Source organism: Megalobrama amblycephala, linkage group LG9 (genome assembly GCF_018812025.1).
Source record: "Megalobrama amblycephala isolate DHTTF-2021 linkage group LG9, ASM1881202v1, whole genome shotgun sequence".
Taxonomy (NCBI): domain Eukaryota; kingdom Metazoa; phylum Chordata; class Actinopteri; order Cypriniformes; family Xenocyprididae; genus Megalobrama; species Megalobrama amblycephala.
The window spans coordinates 4811591-4833279 of record NC_063052.1 but is presented as its reverse complement, the minus strand read 5'-3'; the positions used below and the strand labels follow the sequence as shown (position 1 = coordinate 4833279).

Genomic DNA, 21689 nt, shown 5'->3' with positions numbered 1-21689 from the left:
CCGGCTGTGTGTTGTTTGTCATCCTTACTGATTAGGTAAATGCTGTCAGACAAACTCGTACATTTTTCTCATTTTCTCTCTCTCTCATTCTCATGAACACAAACGGTTCACTTTCTATGCAGACCTGCGCAGTATGAGTCACTCTAGTGAGGTGATGTCATATAAATGCTGTTGTCATGGCAGCAGGGCTGTAGCACATCTCAAGTGTGATGGGAGAATTGTATAAATGTAGACTTTCCATCAGGGACACACATTTTCACTTGCAATTTCCCAACAAATTGATACACTCAACCTTTAAGGCAGCTCGGAGCTTTGTGCCATCAGTCTCTTCCTGCCTGCCACATCTCACTCATTAACAGCCTTGCTGAAAAATGGCTTCAGCCAGCCTAAACTGGTTTGCGGTTTTGCAGTAAGGCCAGTTTAGTATGGTTTGTTGGTGTGTGACCACATAATGTATGAAAGAAAGTGCATATTATTATTTTTCATATTACACAGAAAATAAATTATATGCTTGTAGTGGTGAGACATTTTTTGTCATTCAGTGTTACTGTGAAAAAGAAATCTGTTTAACAACATTATACTCGCATCAGTCAAGGACGAATTCTCTTTTCGATCACGTCCTCTTTCCCTCAGGTATATTGCATATTCATTGCCTTTGGCATCAGGCCAATGCCTGTCAGGCTGTTGTGCTCATGAATATTAATCCGGCTGTCTGCGTTCACCTACTGTGATTTGCTGAAATCAAAATGACAGGTGTGCACTAGCCAATGATATTACAACTTGCACTTCAGCTTCGCCCACCAACAAAGCAACCGGCTGTCCAGGCTTCCAGTTTTCAACTATTTCCCTTGGTTTGTCTCAAAATAAACTTCTTAAATGCAATTATTATTCCTCATGTGTTTTGGTTGAGTGCTAGTAGATGAAAATATGTACCAGCAATATCTGTCCTTTCATAAGAAATGCTGATCTCATTTTACGCCTGTCAGCAGTGCTGGGTACATCAGGTTCCAAAAATTAAGTAGGCCTACTTGTAATTTAAAATACTCTTTATAAGGCTAATTATAAGGCTATAATTACTTTTTTATTAATTACATGGTTACATATTATTCACACAATGGCAGTAAATCATTCATAATTTATTGATTCTCCCTAATACTTCTTTGACATGGTTTAAATTTTCCTTTCTAAACAATTTATATACATTCAGAAAGTCTAGAAGTTTTGTGAAATTGGACACCCCAGCTACTAGTTATGAAAATTGAGATACATTTGACCACTGGATTTACAGAAATCATTTCACTTTTAAGAAGTGCTTTCTCAACATTGCAACATTGCATATTGAATCATCTCCTGATTAACACATTATTTATTATTATTAATTATTATTATTATTATATATTATCACTCAGTAAGTCATTTAACCATGTATTACTATCTAAAGCTTTTTTTCTTTCAAACACATTTTATTATTATTTTTATTATTTTAAAATTATTTATTTTAATCTTACATTTTTATGACTTATGACATTTTACGACAGGCGGTTGCAGATGATATTAGGAGGAATTTGTAAGGGATGAATTTTGTTAATTTTGTCAACATTTAGGAGTAGCCTAAGTAGTAATTTCTTATTTATTTATATTTGTGGTAATTTTTAATTTTTAATGTATAAAAAATGACCACACACACACAAAAAAAAAAAAAAAAATTATATATATATAACACATTGACACATGTATAATAAACGAATAACAAATAACTACAATTTGGCAAACCAGCTAAGAAGGCAACATTATTTTGAAATCTCAACTTTGAACTTTCAAGTTTGACAACATGACATCACTTCCTGACAAAGCACCGTTTCGGGATTAGCTAGCTGTTTAGCTAGCCATGTCCCTATAGCCGGTGTGTGGGATAAAACAGCATTAAAAACACCAAGTCGCGGAACTACCAGTTATCAGTTAAAAGTAAGACGTTTAATCCTTTGCATTTCTAACCCAGATATGCACTGCTGCTATTCATATTTTGGTTAGTTTTTTTCCCCTGGAATTAACAACCGATTAACAACTGTTGTTAGCCTGGTACATACGTGGTGTTTAGTTTAACAACAGCGATAATGAATGACTAGTGACAAATATTTGTGTTTTAATGGTAGGTGTGGTTATTTTTGCTTATACGCTGTATTAAAATGAAGTAACGTTACGCCATTGTGGATTATGTTTATTATATGGGTGTTAACGATGTCCCTTATTTTTCACACATCTGTACTGCTAGCATCTACAGCACTAGTAGCGCGCGACGTTACTATAGAGACACAATGAGAACACTCCCATTATAATCAACGAATCTGTACTGCCAGCTTACGATGTTTCTATCGCGACAAAAAACGTGGTAAAACTAACAGTCAGCTTCTTTTATTTAAATGGGTTCTGGTTTTTTCGCTAGCAGTGTAGATGATGTGCTGCATAGCAGTTAATTTGTAATATAAACCCTAGTCATAATTTTCTTGGAACCTTCTTTATCCTCTCGTCTTTTTAAAGGAACTTTGAATCAAGTCATGGAGGAACCTGGAGCCATAGAGGTGACCGTGAAAACTCTAGATTCCCAGAGCAGGACGTTCACTGTCAGGGGAGAGGTGTGTGTTCTAGTTGATCAGTCATGATAAGAGGAATTAATTTGCGCTATGGTTATTTTGTATGTGTAACCCAACTAGCTTAGTTTACAAAGTGTCATTGTAGAGTATAAACCCAGACTGCTATATTGAAACGCTGGTAAATACACTTTACATTGATAAATCATTTACGTTGTAGTTCACAATCTGATTGTCACCTCTCTTACTTTCTCTCAGTGGACAGTGAAGCAGTTTAAAGAGCACATTGCTTCCTCCGTTGATATCCCGGTGGATAAACAGAGGTTGATTTACCAGGGTAAAGTGCTGCAGGATGAAAGAACACTCACAGAATACAGTGAGTCATGCCTTAATTTTCACAATAATTGGCACAGTTTGTATTACTCCGCTTGTCCGTTTTGGTTCATTCCAGTGTATTGCGCCACAGGTGAATGTTTTCATTAGCAAGTCATTGGATCATTCACGCAACCGATTCATTCAAAACACTGATTCATTTAGGTAACAAACAGTGTTGGGCGGTAACTAGTTGCATGTAATGGAGTTGCGTAATTTAATTACAACTGTAATCTGTTACGGTTACTGATAAAAATGTGTAATTAAATTACATGAAAATGTTAACAATTACAAAGGAGCTTACATCTGAATATTTTCTGTAAAATGCTAGGGTATGTTGAATAATACTCATTTGTTTAATTGATTCCTTTCCCAAATTGCATTAACTGCTCAAAAATATGAGACACCAATGTTTCAGGAGTTTAGAACACAGAAAAGGACACATGCTTATTCAATAACTGTTTTATTTCCTATTTGGGTTTATGTATATGCTTTCTTTTTTAAGCTTAACGTTTTTTCCAAGGCGTTGTTAGATGCCAGTGTTTCCTGTCATTGCTATGCAAAGATTTGATTTCAAAAACAGTATCATAGCTATTTCTTGTTATGATTTTAAATCTGTTTTTAACCTAAGAACGATCTAAAAAGAGGTGCTAAAGTACATTTTGTGGTGGCTGTGTGTTAAAATTAAATTATATTAATTAAATTATTATAATCTTAATTCAAGTGGTTTTGAGACTGTAAGGTTAACTCTGCCCGGTTTAAATGTTTAAAAATGATTTACAGTTCAATTTAAAAAAGTAAAATAAAGTAAATTTTGAAAAGTAATCAAAAAAGTAATCAGTTACATTACTTTAATAAAGTAATTGAAATAGTTAAACTACTTTATTACATTTTAAATAGGGTAACTTGTAATCTGTAACCCATTACATTTCCAAAGTAACCTTCCCAACACTTCTAACAAACAGATTGCTGCATACTACAATTACTGTTTGTACCATATCTTTCTAATATGGTACGAATGGTCAGAATAGTCATATATATAAATAATATTTTCATTGGCAAAATCTGACAAAGAATGGCTGCATGATTGTATTTTAAACATAAACACAATTACTGCTCTTTTCAATTAATGAAGAATAATCATCTTTTATTATCATCTGCTGGTTATTTATCCTGAGAATTTAAAAAAAAAAATCACATTTGCATTGGTTTAAACTTTAAATCCCCAATCAGACATTTCTTCCTAAATGAAGACCCTTTTGAATACCCACTTACATAGCCTCTGTACAACAATACAAAGTCTTTTTGTTGTTATAATAGAAAAATATGAACATAATTTAGAATTATGGGAATTAATATTAGGAATTTCACTGTTTTCGAAGCTTCATATAATAAACACACAGCCCTAAGACAAAGTAGGTCGGTATAGTCAAAAGTTTTTTTGTTTTTTTTTGTTTTTTTTTTGTCTGCGTGTGATATGAATTATAAATAATTTTCTATCAAGCATGTTTCTATCACACCTTGCTGTTTTTCAGATGTCGATGGGAAGGTCATTCATCTTGTGGAGCGAGCACCTCCTCAGAGCAGTCAGCCTGGGGGTGGAGGAGGTGGAGTTTCTGGCTCCTCAGGTGCAACGGATGGGGGATCCACTTCCTCTCAGTCCTCCACTTTTCCAGGAACTTCACACGACCGTAATGCAAACAACTATGTCATGCTGGGCACTTTTAACCTGCCTGTGAACATCATGGACCCACAGCATATACAGGTTACAGTGCTTTCCTTACGTCAAGAGACACATGTTTGCAATCCATGATCGCTTAATCTCAGACATCCACTATAATACATACATGAGAGATTCTTCTATCAAAAGAAATATACATTTCTTCACCCCTCTAGATGTCAGTGCAGCAAATGTTGGCTGGTGTTGGAGAAATGGGACGTAATGTCAGAGTGAGCACTAGCACTGGAGTGAGTCATCCTAACTTCACCTATTACATATTTACAAAATAATGAACATCATAAGCAGTGTTTCCTGAATGTTTGTCTCAGAGGCACTTGTGCTTTGTGTTGTCACAGCCTGTTTTTTAAAATGAAAGGTTATCTCTGGACACATCTACAGTCATTTATTTCCTCTCTCACAGAGCAGTGGCTCTGTGGATGTCCATATTAATGTGGACCAATCAGTGCAGAGCGAGCCCCGGATGAGACTCCAGCTAGCCGAAAGCTTGCTGCGAGAGACTCAGGCTTTAATTCACAGACTTGAGGTACAGAACAAACATTTACATCCAACAAATCAAACAATCTTATGAGATTTCTTAATTGTACATAAATAATGATTCAGGATGATGCTGATTTTCAGGGTCAATCAAGTCAACTGTCGTCTCAGCAGGAGACACCACCTCCTCAGCCATCATCATTCTCAGCACAACCAATGGACAGCTCCCCACCTCCACCCTCCTCCTCATCCTCTGCTTCACAGACGGAAGGAACAGCTCAGTCTGGACCCAAGTAAGAGAAGAATATTAGACAAATAAAGAGTGTTCATGATAAAGAAAAGGAAAAACACATGTACCAAGAATTTAAAGGGGACCTATAATGCTCCTTTTACATAAGTCTCTGGTATCCCGAGAATGTGTCTGTGAAGTTTCAGCTCAAAATACCCCGCCGATCATTTATTTAAGCTTGTTAAGCTTGTACCCCTATTTGGGTGTAAACAAAAACACATCGTTTTTGGTGTGTCCCTTTAAATGTAAACGAGCTGCTGTTCACGGCCCCCTTTTCCAGAAGAGGGCGGGGCTTTAACAGCTCACGCTTCAGTTGCTCAACAACAAAGCTGGAGAATCTCACTCAGGCAAAATGACAATTGTCAGTGTGTTCAGTCTTATGGAGAGACTCAGGTAGAATTTACAACTTTTAGAACACAACATAATTATAATTTAAAATGACTATTTTAGAATGTTTTCTTGTGATGGTAAAGCTGAATTTTCAGCATTATTACTCAAGTCTTCAGTGTCACATGATCCTTCAGAAATCATTCTAATATGCTGATTTGCTGTTCAAGAAACATTACTTTTTATTATAAATGTTGAAAACAGTTGCTGCTTAATGTTTTTGTGAAATCTGTGATGCATTGTTTTCAGGATTCTTTGAATAGAAAGTTCAAAAGAACAGTTTTCTATTTGAAATAGAAATCTTTTTTAATATTATAAATGTCTTTACTGTCACGTTTGTCCTTGCTGAATAAAAGTATTAATTAACTTTTCCATTTTCTGATTGTGTCAAAGACCAAATGTCAATACATTTTTCTTTGTCTCAACAGTCACCCTAGCCCTTTAGAGTTGGTGGAGGTTCTTTCAGAGGTGCGAAGGGTGGAGGAGCGACTCCGTCCTTTCATGGAGAGAACACATTCCATCCTTGGAGCGGCAAGTTCTGCAGACTATAATAACAATGTATGCACTGGATAGTTTATTGCAACTCAAGTGTCCTGTGTGTTACAAATATGGCAGTGTTCATTTTCTGAAAAGTTGTTGTTTTCTCGGACAGACTCAAGAACGTGAGGAAGATCAGCGCACTCTCAATTTGATTGGAGAGTCACTCCATCTCCTTGGCAACACATTGGTAGCTCTGAGTGACCTTCGATGCAATTTATCTGCTCAGCCTCCCCGCCACTTGCATGTGGTGCGGCCGATGTCTCACTACACCTCCCCTGTTGTGCTGCAGAGTGGAATGCCCCATATTCCCATTCCGGTAAGCTAACCACTATACGTTCAAAACTATTTTCATACTGTTAGTATCAAACAGTCAACTTTGCAGAATATGTCATCTTCCAGGTGAACCTGGGCTCCACTGTGACCATGACTTCAAACAGCAGACAGACAAGTGAGGGTCAGGGCCAACCCTCACAGCCCAGCAACCAATCGGAGCCACAGGGTCAGGCACCTCCTACTCCACCGAATGGAGCCAGTCAACAGACAGGTCATGGTCAGGGGACTCCAAGAGTGATCAGAATCACTCACCAAACCATGGAGCCAGTGGTCATGATGCAGATGAACCTGGATGGTATGTCAACAAACCAGCCCTCCCAATCAGACCCCAGTGTTTTTAGCACTGTGTTTCAGCCTTGCTGCCCATTCCTGGTCTGCTACACTTCTGAAGATCTCAAACACTCTTCATCATTCTGATTTTTACGATTTAAAATAGTTGCTTTCAGAAAAGGACTTCTTCAGACCTGGAATGGGCGGCTGTAGTGTAACTGCCAGCCACTGATCTGTGCATTTCTGTGCAGCAGATTCAGACAGTGGAGCGCAGGGCCAAAGGCAGCAGAACCCCAGCACTGCTGGAGAGACTGGTTAGTTTCCACATCTCTCTGTAGTCAATAACCAGCTGTGCCGACATTAACATGGGATATGTGTCTTAAAGGAATAGTTCACTCAAAAAATTGCATTTTACCATCATTTGCAGGCCCTTGTGTTGTTTAAAAGTCATTTAACTCTTCCATGGAAAACAGGAAATATTTCCAGAATTTCCAGAGTGCTTGTTCTTCATACAATAGAAGTAATTCAGGACCAGGGCTGATGAGCTCCAAACAAGTAAAAGCTCTCTGGTCAAGTATTATTTTAGTATCATTTATTTACTATTATAGTAATTATTATTATTTAGTATTAGCTTTTATTTTTCAGTTTTTATTTACATTTTAAATTAAATAAAGCAATTGTGTTTGTGCCGTTTTCATTTTTATTATTATTAATAATTAATTATTATTAATAATATAATTAATTATAATAATTATAATTATTAATTAATTTTTATTAATATAATTAATAATTATATATATATTTTTTAATTCCTATTTAGCTTTGATTCCACCCCCCCCCACCCTTTTTTAGGCCTAAATATCTTTTAGCTTTATTTCAATTAATGAAATCAGTTTTTAATAGTTTTAGTTATCAATAGTTATCACATATTAGTTATCACTGCTCTGGACATTCTTCAAAAGTCCTCCTTTAGTATTCCATGGAAGAGAGAAAGTCATAGAGGTTTGGAACAGCATGAGGGTGAGTAAATGATGTCAGTTTGAGTGGTGATTAAGCACTATTTGTGCACTAGGATATAAAGCAGCTATTGTTAGTCAGTTGTCTGTAGTCTTGTGTGTAGAATTCAGACTTACAGCAGTTTCATTTGTCAGCAGTTTTATTTGTCTCTCTTTACTGAATCCTGTGTATCTGTTCTCTAAAGGCACCACGGCACCCATCCACATACCAGGTCTGCCGCCAGAGTTCATGCAGGCTATCATGCATCAGATCTCCCAGCAGGCTGTCGCCATGGCAACTGCAGCCTCTGCTGGACACCAGGGGCAACAGCAGGGCACTGCTGGCACAAGTGCCCAGGGTGGAGAAAGCCCGGCCCCTCTGCCGCCTCAGGCCAGGGTGGTCATCACACGCCCCTCCTTATCCCCACGCATCCCCCAACCCATGAGCACCAGGGGGACCACCATCAACCTGAGGGCAGCAGTGCCTCCCTCAGCAGGACAGCAGACTAATCAAGTATGAACCTTTATGTTACATTACAGGGCTCAACTCTAATTATTTTTCTACTGGCACAGTGGGGCCTAAAATTTTTATTTGCCCTTCCAAAATTTTCATTTGGCCCCCACCACAAAAACCTAATAAATAAATAAATAAATAAAATAAAATAGTCACTGTTTTCATTGTTTTTGATGTAACCTTGCATTCTAATAAGATTATGACACCAAAATTTGAGATACCAGTGAAATTCTTGATTCAAATTTCACTAACATAGCAAAAACTACAAACCCAACTAATACAACTTTTAAGCATTATTAAAAACAAGTAAGCAGTCAGTAATAAAATAAGAACAAATAAAAAAATTAGAAGCAATATCACAAAGAAATACCACAGAACAAAATGAAATGGTGCTTTGTTTTTCGGGTAGGTCTAACAGTAGTATTCAGGTACAGAATTTAAATAAAGTAATCAAATGTAAAATAACACTGCAGAGTCTTCACTTCACTGCTGCTGTCACTTTAAACTCCAATTCACACTGCACCGACAGACGCAGACCAACGCTGACAGTCACCAGATTACAGCACGTCACTTCACAGACATTCTAATTCCGATTCAGCATGTTCAGTTGGCGAAAACAAGCTCCAGCAGACGGCGACAGGCGATGCTGTCCTTCGCCTTCTGTTGGTGCGGTGTGAATTGGACTGAAGACCTAATGCACAGGTCCAATAGTATTGTACTCATGCATTTTCTTTCTCAGCTGTTTACGTTCACTTAAGACATAACTGACTGTGTTTATGATGATACTCACCAAGACAGCCATTTTGAGATAATTTTGTGTTTTGTTTGTCCGTTCAACTGCAAGTAGTTGCGAAAGACAATGCAATTCGGTATTTGCATGCTTGAGTACCAAATTGGGTTCTCTTTCTCGTCGTCTTGAGCTTGAATGCTTTAAAATCAGTTAAATGTTTAAATTGACAAGACTTAAAAACACCCGCATAAACATTTTGTGCTCGATCGGGCCAGTGACAGACAGTTTTATTGTCAAGCACTGCATTATTGTATTTTGTAGAGACATAAGACTCATAGTTCCATTTTTATTCTTCAATCAAGGGCAGTCCTATGATGTCCTCTCCTCTCACACAGATGGTCAGTGGTTTGGTTGGGCAGCTTTTGATGCCATTGCACACAGGTAAGTTGTCCTTACCTATTCAGTTCCTGTGTTAAGCAACGCACAGCTTATAAACATATTATGTTTTCCTTTGTTAGGGGACCAGACATCCACTACCTCATCATCCCAGTCCTTCTCTTTCTCTACTTCTGCATCTACCTCCACCACCTCCTCCTCCTCCTCCTCTTTCTCTTCCTCCACTGCTTCTCCATCCTCTGCCAGTACGTCCGGTCAGACGTCCACCCATACCACTAGCACGGCGTCCGTGGGTCAGTCCCAAGAGAGCGGCCCAGGAGATAACCTAGCTCAGCTTTTGGGCTCTCTCCTGGGAGGAGTTGCGGGAGCTGGTGGAGGGGTGTCTGGGGGTGCTCCCTCCATTACAGTGACTATTCCAGGTGTCCCTGCGTTCATCCAGGGCTTGTCTGAGTTCATTCAGGTTGGTGTCTTTTTTTTTTTTTTTTTTCTTTTTTTTTTTTAGTGGTATACCGATATATCTGCAAATAGTATAATAGCATTTTTTTTAATTATTGGCATCAGCCAATAAGTTTTTCTGTTTGGCCGATGTGACAGCAGCTGCAGTTTTTTGACAACGCATCAGACTTTTATTTTGACAGAACTGAGAATGCCAGTGCTTCAGTATCGGAGTTCATTCTCCTTATTTATTAGTTCGCTGTCTCTGTTTAACAGTTCTATCTAATAAATTAATGGACAAAATTGTTAAACAAAAAAGTTTTTGAATATCTAATAAACATTTCCTTTTGCAAACATTTTGAAAATCCAGCTATAAGTGTACAATTTTAGACAGCATAAAAATGTGAGAACTCTGCATAATGGTCGGTCCATGTGAATTTTTCAAATAATTTTCAAACCCAGTCATTGAGGACCAGATTCAGCATTATGTCATCTATACACAGGTCCTTTATTTAGACACAGGGGTCTCCGAATCTGCTCTTGGAGGGCCAACATCCTGCAGATTTTAGCTTCAACCAGCTCCAAAACAAATTTCTAGTCATCCTGAAGACCTAAGCTGTGTTCGAAAAATGTGTGAACTCTGCATAATGGTCGGTCCATGTGAATTGTATGCAAAGAGGAGAGTTTCTGGACACGTGTGATCGACAAACTTTAAATCCTTGATTCAAACTATGCTGATATATCCAGTTGGCTGCTATGCTGTATTAATGTCAGACTCGCTGTGTAATATAAATAAAATTAGCGCAACCTTGTCTTTATTTGGAAAAAATATGATTCCCAATGCAACATAGACTTAGCAGATTATTGTGTGCACAGTTGGTTACAGTGTTTACTTCCTTTTTATTCATTTCTAATTTCTTTATTTATGTAAAGTACTATAATTGGATTACAGAATCAAGAAGTTGCCATCTAAGGTATAAATCTGTTTATTTTACAGATTTATTTAACAAGTTATATAAATATGTCAAATATAAATTTCATTTCTGCAATTGTTATGCATGTGTTTTTACTATCTTTAAATAAAATAGTACATATCTGCTTTATATCAGCCACCCGCTAAGGTGCTAAGATATCGGCATTAGCCATAGAAAAAAAATCAATATCGATCAATCACGAGTGCTTTTCTCTGTGTCTTTGCAGTTTGATCTTTACCAAATGTGTCCATTTGAATGCCCTGTTTTCTTTACAGTCCGGTCAGCATGTGTTTCCTCCACCAAACCAGCAGCCTCCTCCCTCACAAGCCACACCCCCTGCCCCTTCAGCAGCCACCCCCAGTACTGCCCCTCAGCCTCCCAGTGGAGGTGGAGAGACCCTCAGCCCTGAGCTTTTCACGGGCATCGTGCAGGGTGTCCTGTCCACCATGATGGGCTCTCTGGGGGCTGGCCAAGGCAATACTGAGAGCATCGCTCAGTTTATCCAGAGACTTTCCCAGACCAGCAACCTCTTCACGCCTGGAGCTGGAGATGCAGTGGGTAAGGGCTTCTGTGTTTCTGTAGCGCAACTTGAAGTCCAGCACAATGCCACAATTTGTGACCCACTATCTGTGTTTGTTTGGTAGGGTTCTTTGGAGATCTGCTGTCTCTGGTTTGTCAGAGTTTCTCAATGGTGGACATGGTTCTGCTGCTGCATGGTAATCCTCAGCCTCTGAGCCGCATCCAGCCCCAACTCACAGCCTTCTTCAATGAGCACTATCTGCAGGGCAGAGAACCCAATGATGCCAACATAGCTGTGAGTCTGAGCTCATGCCGCTTTCATACGTGACCTTCGCTACGTCAGTTCCACATAAAGATCTCATATACTGTCATATATGTTCAGTGTGGTACAAACTTTTAGCGGTATTTACCTTTTTATGACCATATTTTAAAGCAAGTGAAATGTCACACAAGGATTACAGATCCATGAAAATGAACGAGAACTAATCCATGAAAATGAATTTGATTTCTTAATATTGCAAGCAGAGTAATACTGATTTTTACACTTACAAAACAACACTTTTCCATTAAATGCATGTTGCATAGGCTGATGGTATTTCTGTGTCTGTTATTTAGAGTGCTTCTGAGGATCTGATCAATGGACTAGAGGAGTATGTTGCAGAGAGTTTTGTAAGTCTTGTTTGCTGATTAATCCTGTAACATTTTGTCCATCAGACACTCTAACTGATAGTCCCTGTGTCTTATTTGTTTCAGTCCACTGTGACTGTTCGAGAGGGTGTGGACATCATCCAAACAAACATGTCCTTCCTGAGACAACAGTTCACTCGCATGGCTACTCACATTCTGCGCTGTAGAGGTGACCACCACACTATCCACACAAACACACCCAAAAACTGCTCTGGCATTCAAATTCCATGATTTTTCTGTTACTGGAGACATTTTACACTACAATCTAATCAATCAAATTAATATTTCAAAGGATGTGATACAAGGTTCAAATGGACACCCACTTGGCAATATGTAACATTAAAGTGTATAGGTGTGTCTTACGATTTGAGATCAGACTCTGTCTCAAATATGTATGGCGAACATCGGAAGTTTTCAAAACAATTCCACACGTTTAGCATAGATGTTGAAAATTTATTTTATTTTGCAAAACTGTTACTCAATCATAGCAGTGGGTGTCTACTTCCAAGTCTTGAATGCGGGCAGCCTCTTGGAAAGTGAGTGTTTCCAAGAGAGGGTCAAAAACAGAATAGAAAATAGCCAATTACTTCTAAATTAGGATGTTTTTTTTAATGTAAAAATTTTGCTAACAATAACAATGTTTCTAATGTGTTTCCAGATAACATGTTTGGCCAGCGTTTGCTGTACCTGTGCACCCAGGGTCTGTTTGAGTGTTTGGCCCTCAATCTGTACTGCTTAAGAGGAGAGCAAAGAGCTTTAACCACTGTCATCAACCACCGAATTGTAAGATCCATTGATTCATCCTTATGAAGGTGGTTTGGTGTTGCACTGAATGCATATCTTTTGATGCATTCATGTTTTGTTCTTCACTCAGAGGAGAATGTCAGCAGAAGTGAACCCCAGTCTGGTGAACTGGTTGACCAGTATGATGACCATGAGGCTGCATGTGATTTTGGAGCACAACCCAGTCACTGAGGACCAGATTCAGCATTACGTCATCTATACACAGGTCCTTTATTTAGACACAGGGGTATCCGAATCTGCTCTTGGAGGGCCATCCAGCTCCATCCAGCTCCAAAACAAATTTCTAGTCATCCTGAAGACCTTAGCTGTGTTCAAAATCGCCCCCCTATAATACCTCATTCACTATTGCCTATATTACTCCACTAATATAGTCCACTTGAAGGAGTAAATCAGAACAGATGAGTGAATTCGAACACTGAGTGCCCTGAAAGGGCTGCTGCTTAATAAACATTTGAAACTTTGCTAACTGGCAGCTGCAGTAGTAATGAAAAGGAAAATTAAAAAGGAATTTATACCTGTATATTACGCTGTACTCACATTGGATACTCTGGCAAGTCGTCAGAATTAGTTCGGCACGACCCTCACACTGCATTATGGGTATTCGCTAGCTTATTGAGTGAGTGCACTCGATAACATTCACTATGGTTTCGGACACCACTACCCCTGTCCCCTCAAATAGTTTCCTATTTAAGCGAGTAGGGGGCGATTTCGGGCACAGCCTTAGATTAACCGATTCAGGTGTTTTTAATTAGTGTTGGAGCTAAACTCTGCAGGATAGTGGCCTTCCAGGAACAGGTTTGGACACCCTGATTTAGATTCACCCCCTCATCAGGATTCACTCCCAAACTGAGCCACCAAATACAGATCTGAATATGCTTCTATTATCTTTTTCATGTGCAGAACGAGTCGTCTCAGAGAACAGAGTCGGGTGCACAAGTAAGCCAGCAGTCGGATAACATGAGTGTTGAGGTACATTTCAACAAAAGGAGAATAAGTCTGGTTTATTGCCACTGAAAATTATTATTTGCAAATGAGCCGAGTAAAACATACTGTTAGGGCTGTCAAACGATTAATCGCATACAAAATAAAAGTTTGAGTTTGCATAATATATGTGTGAGTAATGTTTGTAAATAATATGTATATATAAATACACACAAATTAATGTATATATTTAAGAGAAATGTTATGTACAAAAAAATGTATTTATATATAATATAAATTATATAAAAATATAAATAAATACATATACTTGTAAATATTTCTCAAATATATACATGGATGTGTTTGTATTTATATATACATAATAATTACACACAGTACACTACACCCACATATATTAGGCAAACTCAAACTTTTATTTTGTATGCGATTAATCGTGATTAATCGTTTGACAGCCCTACATACTGTATGAAAGACTATGTAACTTTACCTTATTTATATACACACTTAATACTATTTTAAACATTGATAATAATAAGAAATGTTACTTGAGCACCAAATCAGCACATTCATCAGCACAAGGATCATGTGACACTGAAGACTGGAGTAATAGCTGCTGAAAATTCAGCTTTACCATTAAAAACATTAACAAAAATCTTACCAACCTCAAACTTTTGAACGGTAGTGTATATTATTGTATATCATAAATGTAATTACACACACATGGTGTGAGCTGCATCATATGCAACTGTCGTTTATGTAATGACTGTCTCTGAACACATCTGAGTGTAGGTCTGTATAATAAACTGTATGTTATGATAGTAATATGTAATTATATATTCCAGATGGATGAGGGTCTGTCTCCTGCCCCTGCCACCACTGCAGAGGAAGTCATGGCATCCTCAGGAGACACTGCTGATGGTGATGAACCACCCGGGAGGCCATTGTTAGAAGAGTTGCGAGGAGCGGTAGCCATGGCAACCACAGACAGGGAGGAGTCAACTGGAGAGGTGGAGCCTTGGGCAGCAACTGTTCCACCCGTAAGACTCCATTGTCTATTGATTCAGTGTATTTGCCAAAAGTTTGTCAGTCTTTTGTTTGTACACAAGCATATAAATGACCTCAAAGATAACAGAGCAAAAATAGGGAAGCACTGATATTAAAAATCTGGCTAATATCAATAATTATTTTCATGTTATGGCCGATAACAGTTAAATTTCCAATATTACAATTTGACTATTTATTATCCTTAGTCTATAAGTAATAATGAGAACATTTTGATATTTGTGTTAATCAGGAGTGGGTACCCATCATAAGACATGACATGTTGACACAGAGGAAGATGAAAGCACAGCCTCCTCTGTCTGATGCTTATCTGCACGGGATGCCAGCCAAGAGGAGGAAGGTCTGTACGCCATCTACATTCACTAAGATGGATCATCAGTGCAAAAGGAACAGTTAATTGAAACTGCATTACACTGATCAGATGTCCTTCCTTTATGTTCATGTGGCTCACAGACCGCACAGGGGGAGGGTCCTCACCTCTCTTTAGCTGAAGCCGTGAGTCGAGCTGCCAGGACAGCAGGGGTGCGACCTGTTACTGCCCCAGACAGCCTGCAGGGGGAGCTGGAGGCACCAGAGCTGCAGGAAGCATACACACAACAGGTAAGAAACTAAAACCACACCTAATCCATCCTGAGACACCTGTGTGGAACAGTATTATGTTAGTATTACATTAAAAGATGTAATATAAGTCTAAGGTGTCCCCTGAATGTATCTGTGAAGTTGCAGCTCAAAATACCCCATAGATTTTTTTTAATAAATTTTTTTAACTGCCTATTTTGAAGCATAATTAGAAATGCGGCGATTCAGGCTGCAGCCCCTTTAATTGCTCGTGCTCTCCGCCCCCTCCCAAGCTCTTTTCTCGACTCTATCATTGCATAAACAAAGTTCACACAGCTAATATAACCCTCAAAATGGATCTTTACAAAGTGTTCGTCATGCAGCATGTCTAATCGCGTAAGTATGGTATTTATTTGGATGTTTACATCTGATTCTGAATGAGTTTAATAGTGCTCCGTGGCTAAAGCTAACGTTACACACTGTTGGAGAGATTTATAAAGAATGAAATTGTGTTTATGAATTATACAGACTGCAAGAGTTTAAAAATGAAAATAGTGATGGCTCTTGTCTCCGTGAATACAGTAATAAACGATGGTAACTTTAACCACATTTAACAGTACATTAGCAACATGCTAACGAAACATTTAGAAAGACAATTTACAAATATCACTAAAAATATCATGTAATCATGGATCATGTCAGTTATTATTGCTCCATCTGCCATTTTTTGCTATTGTCCTTGCTTGCTTATCTAGTCTGATGATTCAGCTGTGCACAGATCCAGACGTTAATACTGGCTGCCCTTGTGTAATGCCTCGATCATGGGCTGGCATATGCAAATATTGGGGGCGTACACCCCGACTTTAACGTAACAGTCAGTGTTATGTTGAGATTCGCCTGTTCTTCGGAGGTCTTTTAAACAAATGAGATTTATATAAGAAGGAGGAAACAATGGAGTTTGAGACTCACTGTATGTCATTTCCATGTACTGAACTCTTGTTATTCAACTATGCCGAGGTAGATTCAATTTTCAATTCGATGGCACCTTTAACAGGAAGTGAGACTGGAATTACTGATGCCTCATTTGAGGCAGTTCAGAATTGGTTCTTTCTTAACTTTTACATTAACAAACAGCTAAATAACACACTACATGAAAGGTAATATCTAAAAAAAGCATAAAGGGGCACTTTAAATCTGTCAGATCCTGCGGGAATGCAGACCATGCAGATTCATTGTGATCTTGCTCTCTGAATGGCTTTGAAACCCTTTTCATCCTTAATTGTCTTCCAGGTAAAGAGTGACATAAAGAAAAGACTGAGTGATGATCCAGACTACAACCACCAGCGCTTTCCCAACACACACAGAGCTTTTTCGGAGGACTCTTAACCTGACAGTTCTGCTTACACATCTGTCTTGTCATCTGTCAAGCGCACAGTCATGACCATGACGTCTCGAAAGGGAACAGCCAATAGCGTCTCATGCCTTGAGGGAACCCAGTTGTTTTGAAATCGGTAACTGACACATAACTCAGATGTCTGCCATAGTCAAATGTGTGGATAGTGACTAAATATAGAGCCGGTGACCTAGACCGGCCATAGAGGCAGAAGAAACTAGACTTTCTTCCTTCTACATGGCGTCCATCTTATATTCTTTGTATATTGTCATCACAGTCAGTCAGGTTTACACTGACCGGATTCATGTATGTCCATTGTAAATTAGCTGTACATTGTTGTACTAAGTTGTTTTAATATTGAATATAATAGCAGTTGTATTAGGCACATATACATGAAGAAAACCTAATTCATTCCAGCTTGACTTGTTCAATGTGTAGATAAAGAGGATGCCAAGATGGTTGTTTACAAGGTGCAGCATGATTAGACGTACAGCACTGCACATTTGTCACTGAGGACTGGAAGTGTTTTAGTCATAGTGATGCCATAGAGCTGTTACTTGTAATTATTTCTTGCATGCCAAAAACATCCTGTTGGCTCCATCATGTTGTTCATGAATTTGGCTGTTATGAATAAAATGATCCAAGTCTAGAATCGCTTCTAGTTTTAAAAAAACAGCTGTGTCTGCTTTCATATGTTTAGTCACTGATATTAAAGAAAGACCTGTGCTTGTGGTTTAGTTTTTAAAACAAACGCAGTGACTTTCAAGTGGTTTCAAGTTGCACAAACTAGTGTTGCACTACTTTTAAAAGCTATAAAATTGTGAAACCTAGGAAGTAAGATCATTTGGAGAATTGTCGATTTTTGCTTATAATATATCTTGTTTCATTCACTGTAGCTCAACCATTCAACCCTGATACAAAAAAAAAATGAACAAACATGCTTTTCTTCAATTTATGGGAAACATAAGTTTATCACTAACTACAAACATTTGGTCCCTGAATTGCTAGCCTCTACTGAACAAAAACTTAATATAGGCTTAATTTGTAACCCTGTTACCCATATTAAATTAATTTTCTCACAATAATTGTACTATAATTAAAATCAAGAGATATTCAAATTAGTGAATTTTTTGGTAACAGGCCAGCAAAAATGCACATAAAATAATTAGGTTTTTAAAAGAACACTCTCATGCTCACCAAGACTGCTTTTATTTCAGCAACAATATTGTTAAAAAAAAAAGTTATATTATTAAAAATTAAAATAATGCTTTTCTTTTATGTATTTTAAAATGTAATTTATTATTGTGATGGCAAAGCTGAATTTTCAGCAGCTATTACCATCACATGATTATTATTATTTTTATTATTATAAGGATATATATTTGTCAATATTGAAAACAGTTGTGTTGCTTACATTTTTTGTGAAAACCATGATATATTTTTGATACTCAGATTCTATGATGAATAGAAGGCATTTATTTGAAATGTTTTAACAATTTAAAAGTCTTTACTGGCATTTTTGATCAATTTAATGCATCTTTGCTGAACAAAAGTATTAATTTTTTTCTTAAGAAATATTCTTAGATCTTACACTTTTGAAAGTTAGTGTTCCATAACAAAAAATAAATACATTTAAACTGTATTAAAAACAATTACCTTATGAAAATGCCTTTATTTGCAACTAATTTATTTAGAAGATAATCTAAATATTTAAATGGAACGGAATGAGACAAAAACAGAAACCAAAGACATCAACTTTTAAAATGTATTTTACTACAGATTACAAAATACATGCTTTAAAAAGTAATTTGTAACGTATTTCATTAGATTACTCAAGCTTTGTAACTTAATCTAAATACTTTGGAATACTAATAGTTATGTAACACAAAAAAGGTGCGAGTTTTTATCTTACAATTCTGACTTTTTTTTTCCAGAATTGTGTGATATAAAGTTGCAATTGCAAGTTATAGTCAGAATTGTGAGATATAAACTTGCAATACTGAGAAAAAGTCAGTATTGTGAGATATAAACTTGCAATACTGAGAAAAAGTCAGTATTGTGAGATATAAACTCAATTTTGAGAAAAAAGTCAGAATTGTGAGATATAAACTCAATTTTGAGAAAAAAAGTCAGAATTGTGAGATATAAACTCAATTTTGAGAAAAAAGTCAGAATTGTGAGATATAAACTTGCAATTGCAAGAAAAAAACAGTTTTTATCATGCAATTCTGACTTCATAACTTGTGTCTTAAACTGTTTTAATGAATGAAATGTTCAAGGTGTCTGAATAAATTTTGGTTTGCAACTCATAATTGCTTATTTGCTATAGTTAAAAAAAATGGTAATAAAATATGACAAGATCTCAGAGTTAAACTGTCAGAAAAAATTAATCTTAAAGGATTAGTCCACTTTTAAATACACTTTTCCTGTTAAATTTACTCACCCCCATGTCATCCAAGATGTTCATGTCTTTCTTTCGTCAGTCGAAAAGAAATGAAGGATTATTCTCCTTACAGTGGATTTCAATGGCTACCAACGGGTCAAAATTACAGTTTCAGTGCAGCTTCAAGGGCTTTAAACGATACCAGATGAGTAATAAGGGTCTTATCTAGCGAATTGATCGGTCATTTTCGAAAAAAATACAACCGTTTATGCTTTATAAACAAAATATCACCTTGAACGTACTTTCCGCTTCCGCATTCTTCATAACGCTTACGCTGAATGTCCTACGCCTTCCCTATTCAAGTTACGGAAAAAAACTAAACTGGCGCCGTGTTCGTTCCGTAAGTAGAATAGGGAAGGCGTAGAACATTCAGCGTAAGCGTTATGAAGAATGCGGAAGCGGAAAGTACGTTCAATGCGATATTTTGTTTATGAAGCATAAACGGTTGTATTTTTTTCGAAAATGACCGATCGATTCGCTAGATAAGACCCTTATTACTCATCTGGTATCGTTTAAAGCCCTTTGAAGCTGCACTGAAACTGTCATTTTGACCTTCAACCTGTTGGTAGCCATTGAAATCCACTGTAAGGAGAATAGGGGAGAGTGGGGTAAAGTGAGACACTTTTTACATTTGCTCCCCTCTAAGCGAGCTAAAATGATATATCAGTAAAATTTACACATTTCCCATTAATTCAGGATGTTTCCTAGCCATAGAAATGATCAGAATGTATTCAGGACGAAGGTCAGTGAAAATATGATTGTTTTAAAAAAAGTCGTCTTGTGTCTCACTTTACCCCAGCTTAGGGGTAAACCGAGACAGACCAGAGAAATCAAGGGGGTAAACTGATCCACTTACTTTTTCCACTCTGAAACTACCATAACAACACATGCTGTAACAGTTCGAATCCTGACAGCTAGCTTGACAACCACACATTCCAGAACTAATGTCGGACTAGTAACAGAATCATGGGGATTGGTCAATTAAGCAATTTTTTTTTCTAAACACTTTTCTAACTCTGAACAAAATCAAATACAACATAATATAATTCAAAATATTTTAATTAACATTCAAATGACAGATAGAACCAGTTAGATCAGAACACAGTCTGGGGGTCAGAACACCTGGTGCGATTGCTCAGTCAGTGCGGTTCATTTGAACATATGTGAACGCTGCCCTAAAAAGGACAGAATCCTCACGCATGTCGGTTTTTCTTGTCATAGTCGCGAGTTTGCCCATCACAGGCATCAGACGCGCGTCTCGTTTGTGTGGGTGGATTCCTGCCGCTGTTTTGACTACTTTACACATTTTATGAGCTCTTCACGAGTTCCCAGCTGGCCAAAGTACCATCACACACAGGCTACGCACTGCTATGCACACACAACGAGCGCATTTACCTCAGCACACAGCATTGTTTGGGATTTTTGTTAAGTTCCGGTTCAAAATAGGCAATACGTCATAAAATCTGACCAATCACATTGTGAATGTATCCCTATGCCTCAAGGTTCGGTATCTTTTGGTTCGGTGATAAAATTGCCAATCTGAACGCTAATTGGACCAGGACTAAATGTTTTTTTTTTTTTCTTATTTGGTCCAGACCAAATTAACCAACCAAATCGAACTACAAGTGTGAACGCACCCTTAGAGCCAGCTAGTGTCTGGAGGTCAGAGCAAAGCACAATCAGAACCAGCTAGAACAGCCTGGGACTCAGAACACAGGACTAGACCCACCTGTATTAGAACATCAACCTACTGTCATACTCTACAACTAGGCCTACTCTACAATCCAGCCCTGAAGGTTACAGGGAAAGATGAGGAGTTGCTCTCTCCATCTCTCCAGGCCTTTTAGGTTGAGGCAGCTTCTTTACCACAACATGTGCCACATCATTCTCCTCGAGGGGTGTTTTGCCCCAGAGGTTGTCTTCCTGATGTTTTGCCTTGGCATGATGGCTTTTCTACAATGTTTATGACATTAAAAATAAAACATATGCAATGTAATATTACATTAAAATATTTTTAAGACTAAATTTAACTTGTGCCTCATGTCTCACTTTACCCCAAAGCATTTGTCTCACTTTACCCCACCACTACATTTTAGAAAAAAACTATCTCTCTTAGCAATTCAGGCTAATCTTCAGCTAGCATCATCACATGGTTTTATATGTTGATAGTTCATCAACATGTATGATATAAGTTTTTCTACCTGAATCAGTCTGCTTTGGCACAACAGTTGATTAAGTTGACC

General features: G+C 37.7%; 1 protein-coding gene across 4 annotated transcripts; it reads left to right on the top strand.

Moving 5' to 3' along the window:
- Positions 1–1811: 1811 nt before the first annotated feature.
- bag6l (BCL2 associated athanogene 6, like) lies at positions 1812–17652 on the top strand. Of its 4 annotated transcripts, none has more exons than XM_048201272.1 (25): positions 1812–1965; positions 2539–2633; positions 2847–2964; positions 4496–4725; positions 4857–4928; positions 5102–5224; positions 5320–5468; positions 6280–6409; positions 6504–6707; positions 6791–7019; positions 7249–7308; positions 8196–8503; positions 9596–9674; positions 9752–10089; positions 11314–11596; positions 11683–11852; positions 12173–12226; positions 12311–12413; positions 12903–13027; positions 13119–13253; positions 13949–14017; positions 14833–15027; positions 15285–15392; positions 15506–15652; positions 16901–17652. In XM_048201272.1, exons 2-25 carry the CDS (start codon positions 2556–2558, stop codon positions 16994–16996), a joined length of 3603 nt encoding a protein of 1200 aa, XP_048057229.1. In that variant the 5' UTR covers positions 1812–1965; positions 2539–2555; the 3' UTR covers positions 16997–17652. The 4 variants fall into 4 exon arrangements, with proteins under 4 accessions (XP_048057229.1, XP_048057227.1, XP_048057230.1 ...); XM_048201270.1 differs by having other exon boundaries at positions 7246–7308; XM_048201271.1 differs by lacking the exon at positions 1812–1965 and adding an exon at positions 2365–2389 and having other exon boundaries at positions 7246–7308.
- The last annotated feature ends 4037 nt before the right edge of the window (positions 17653–21689 follow it).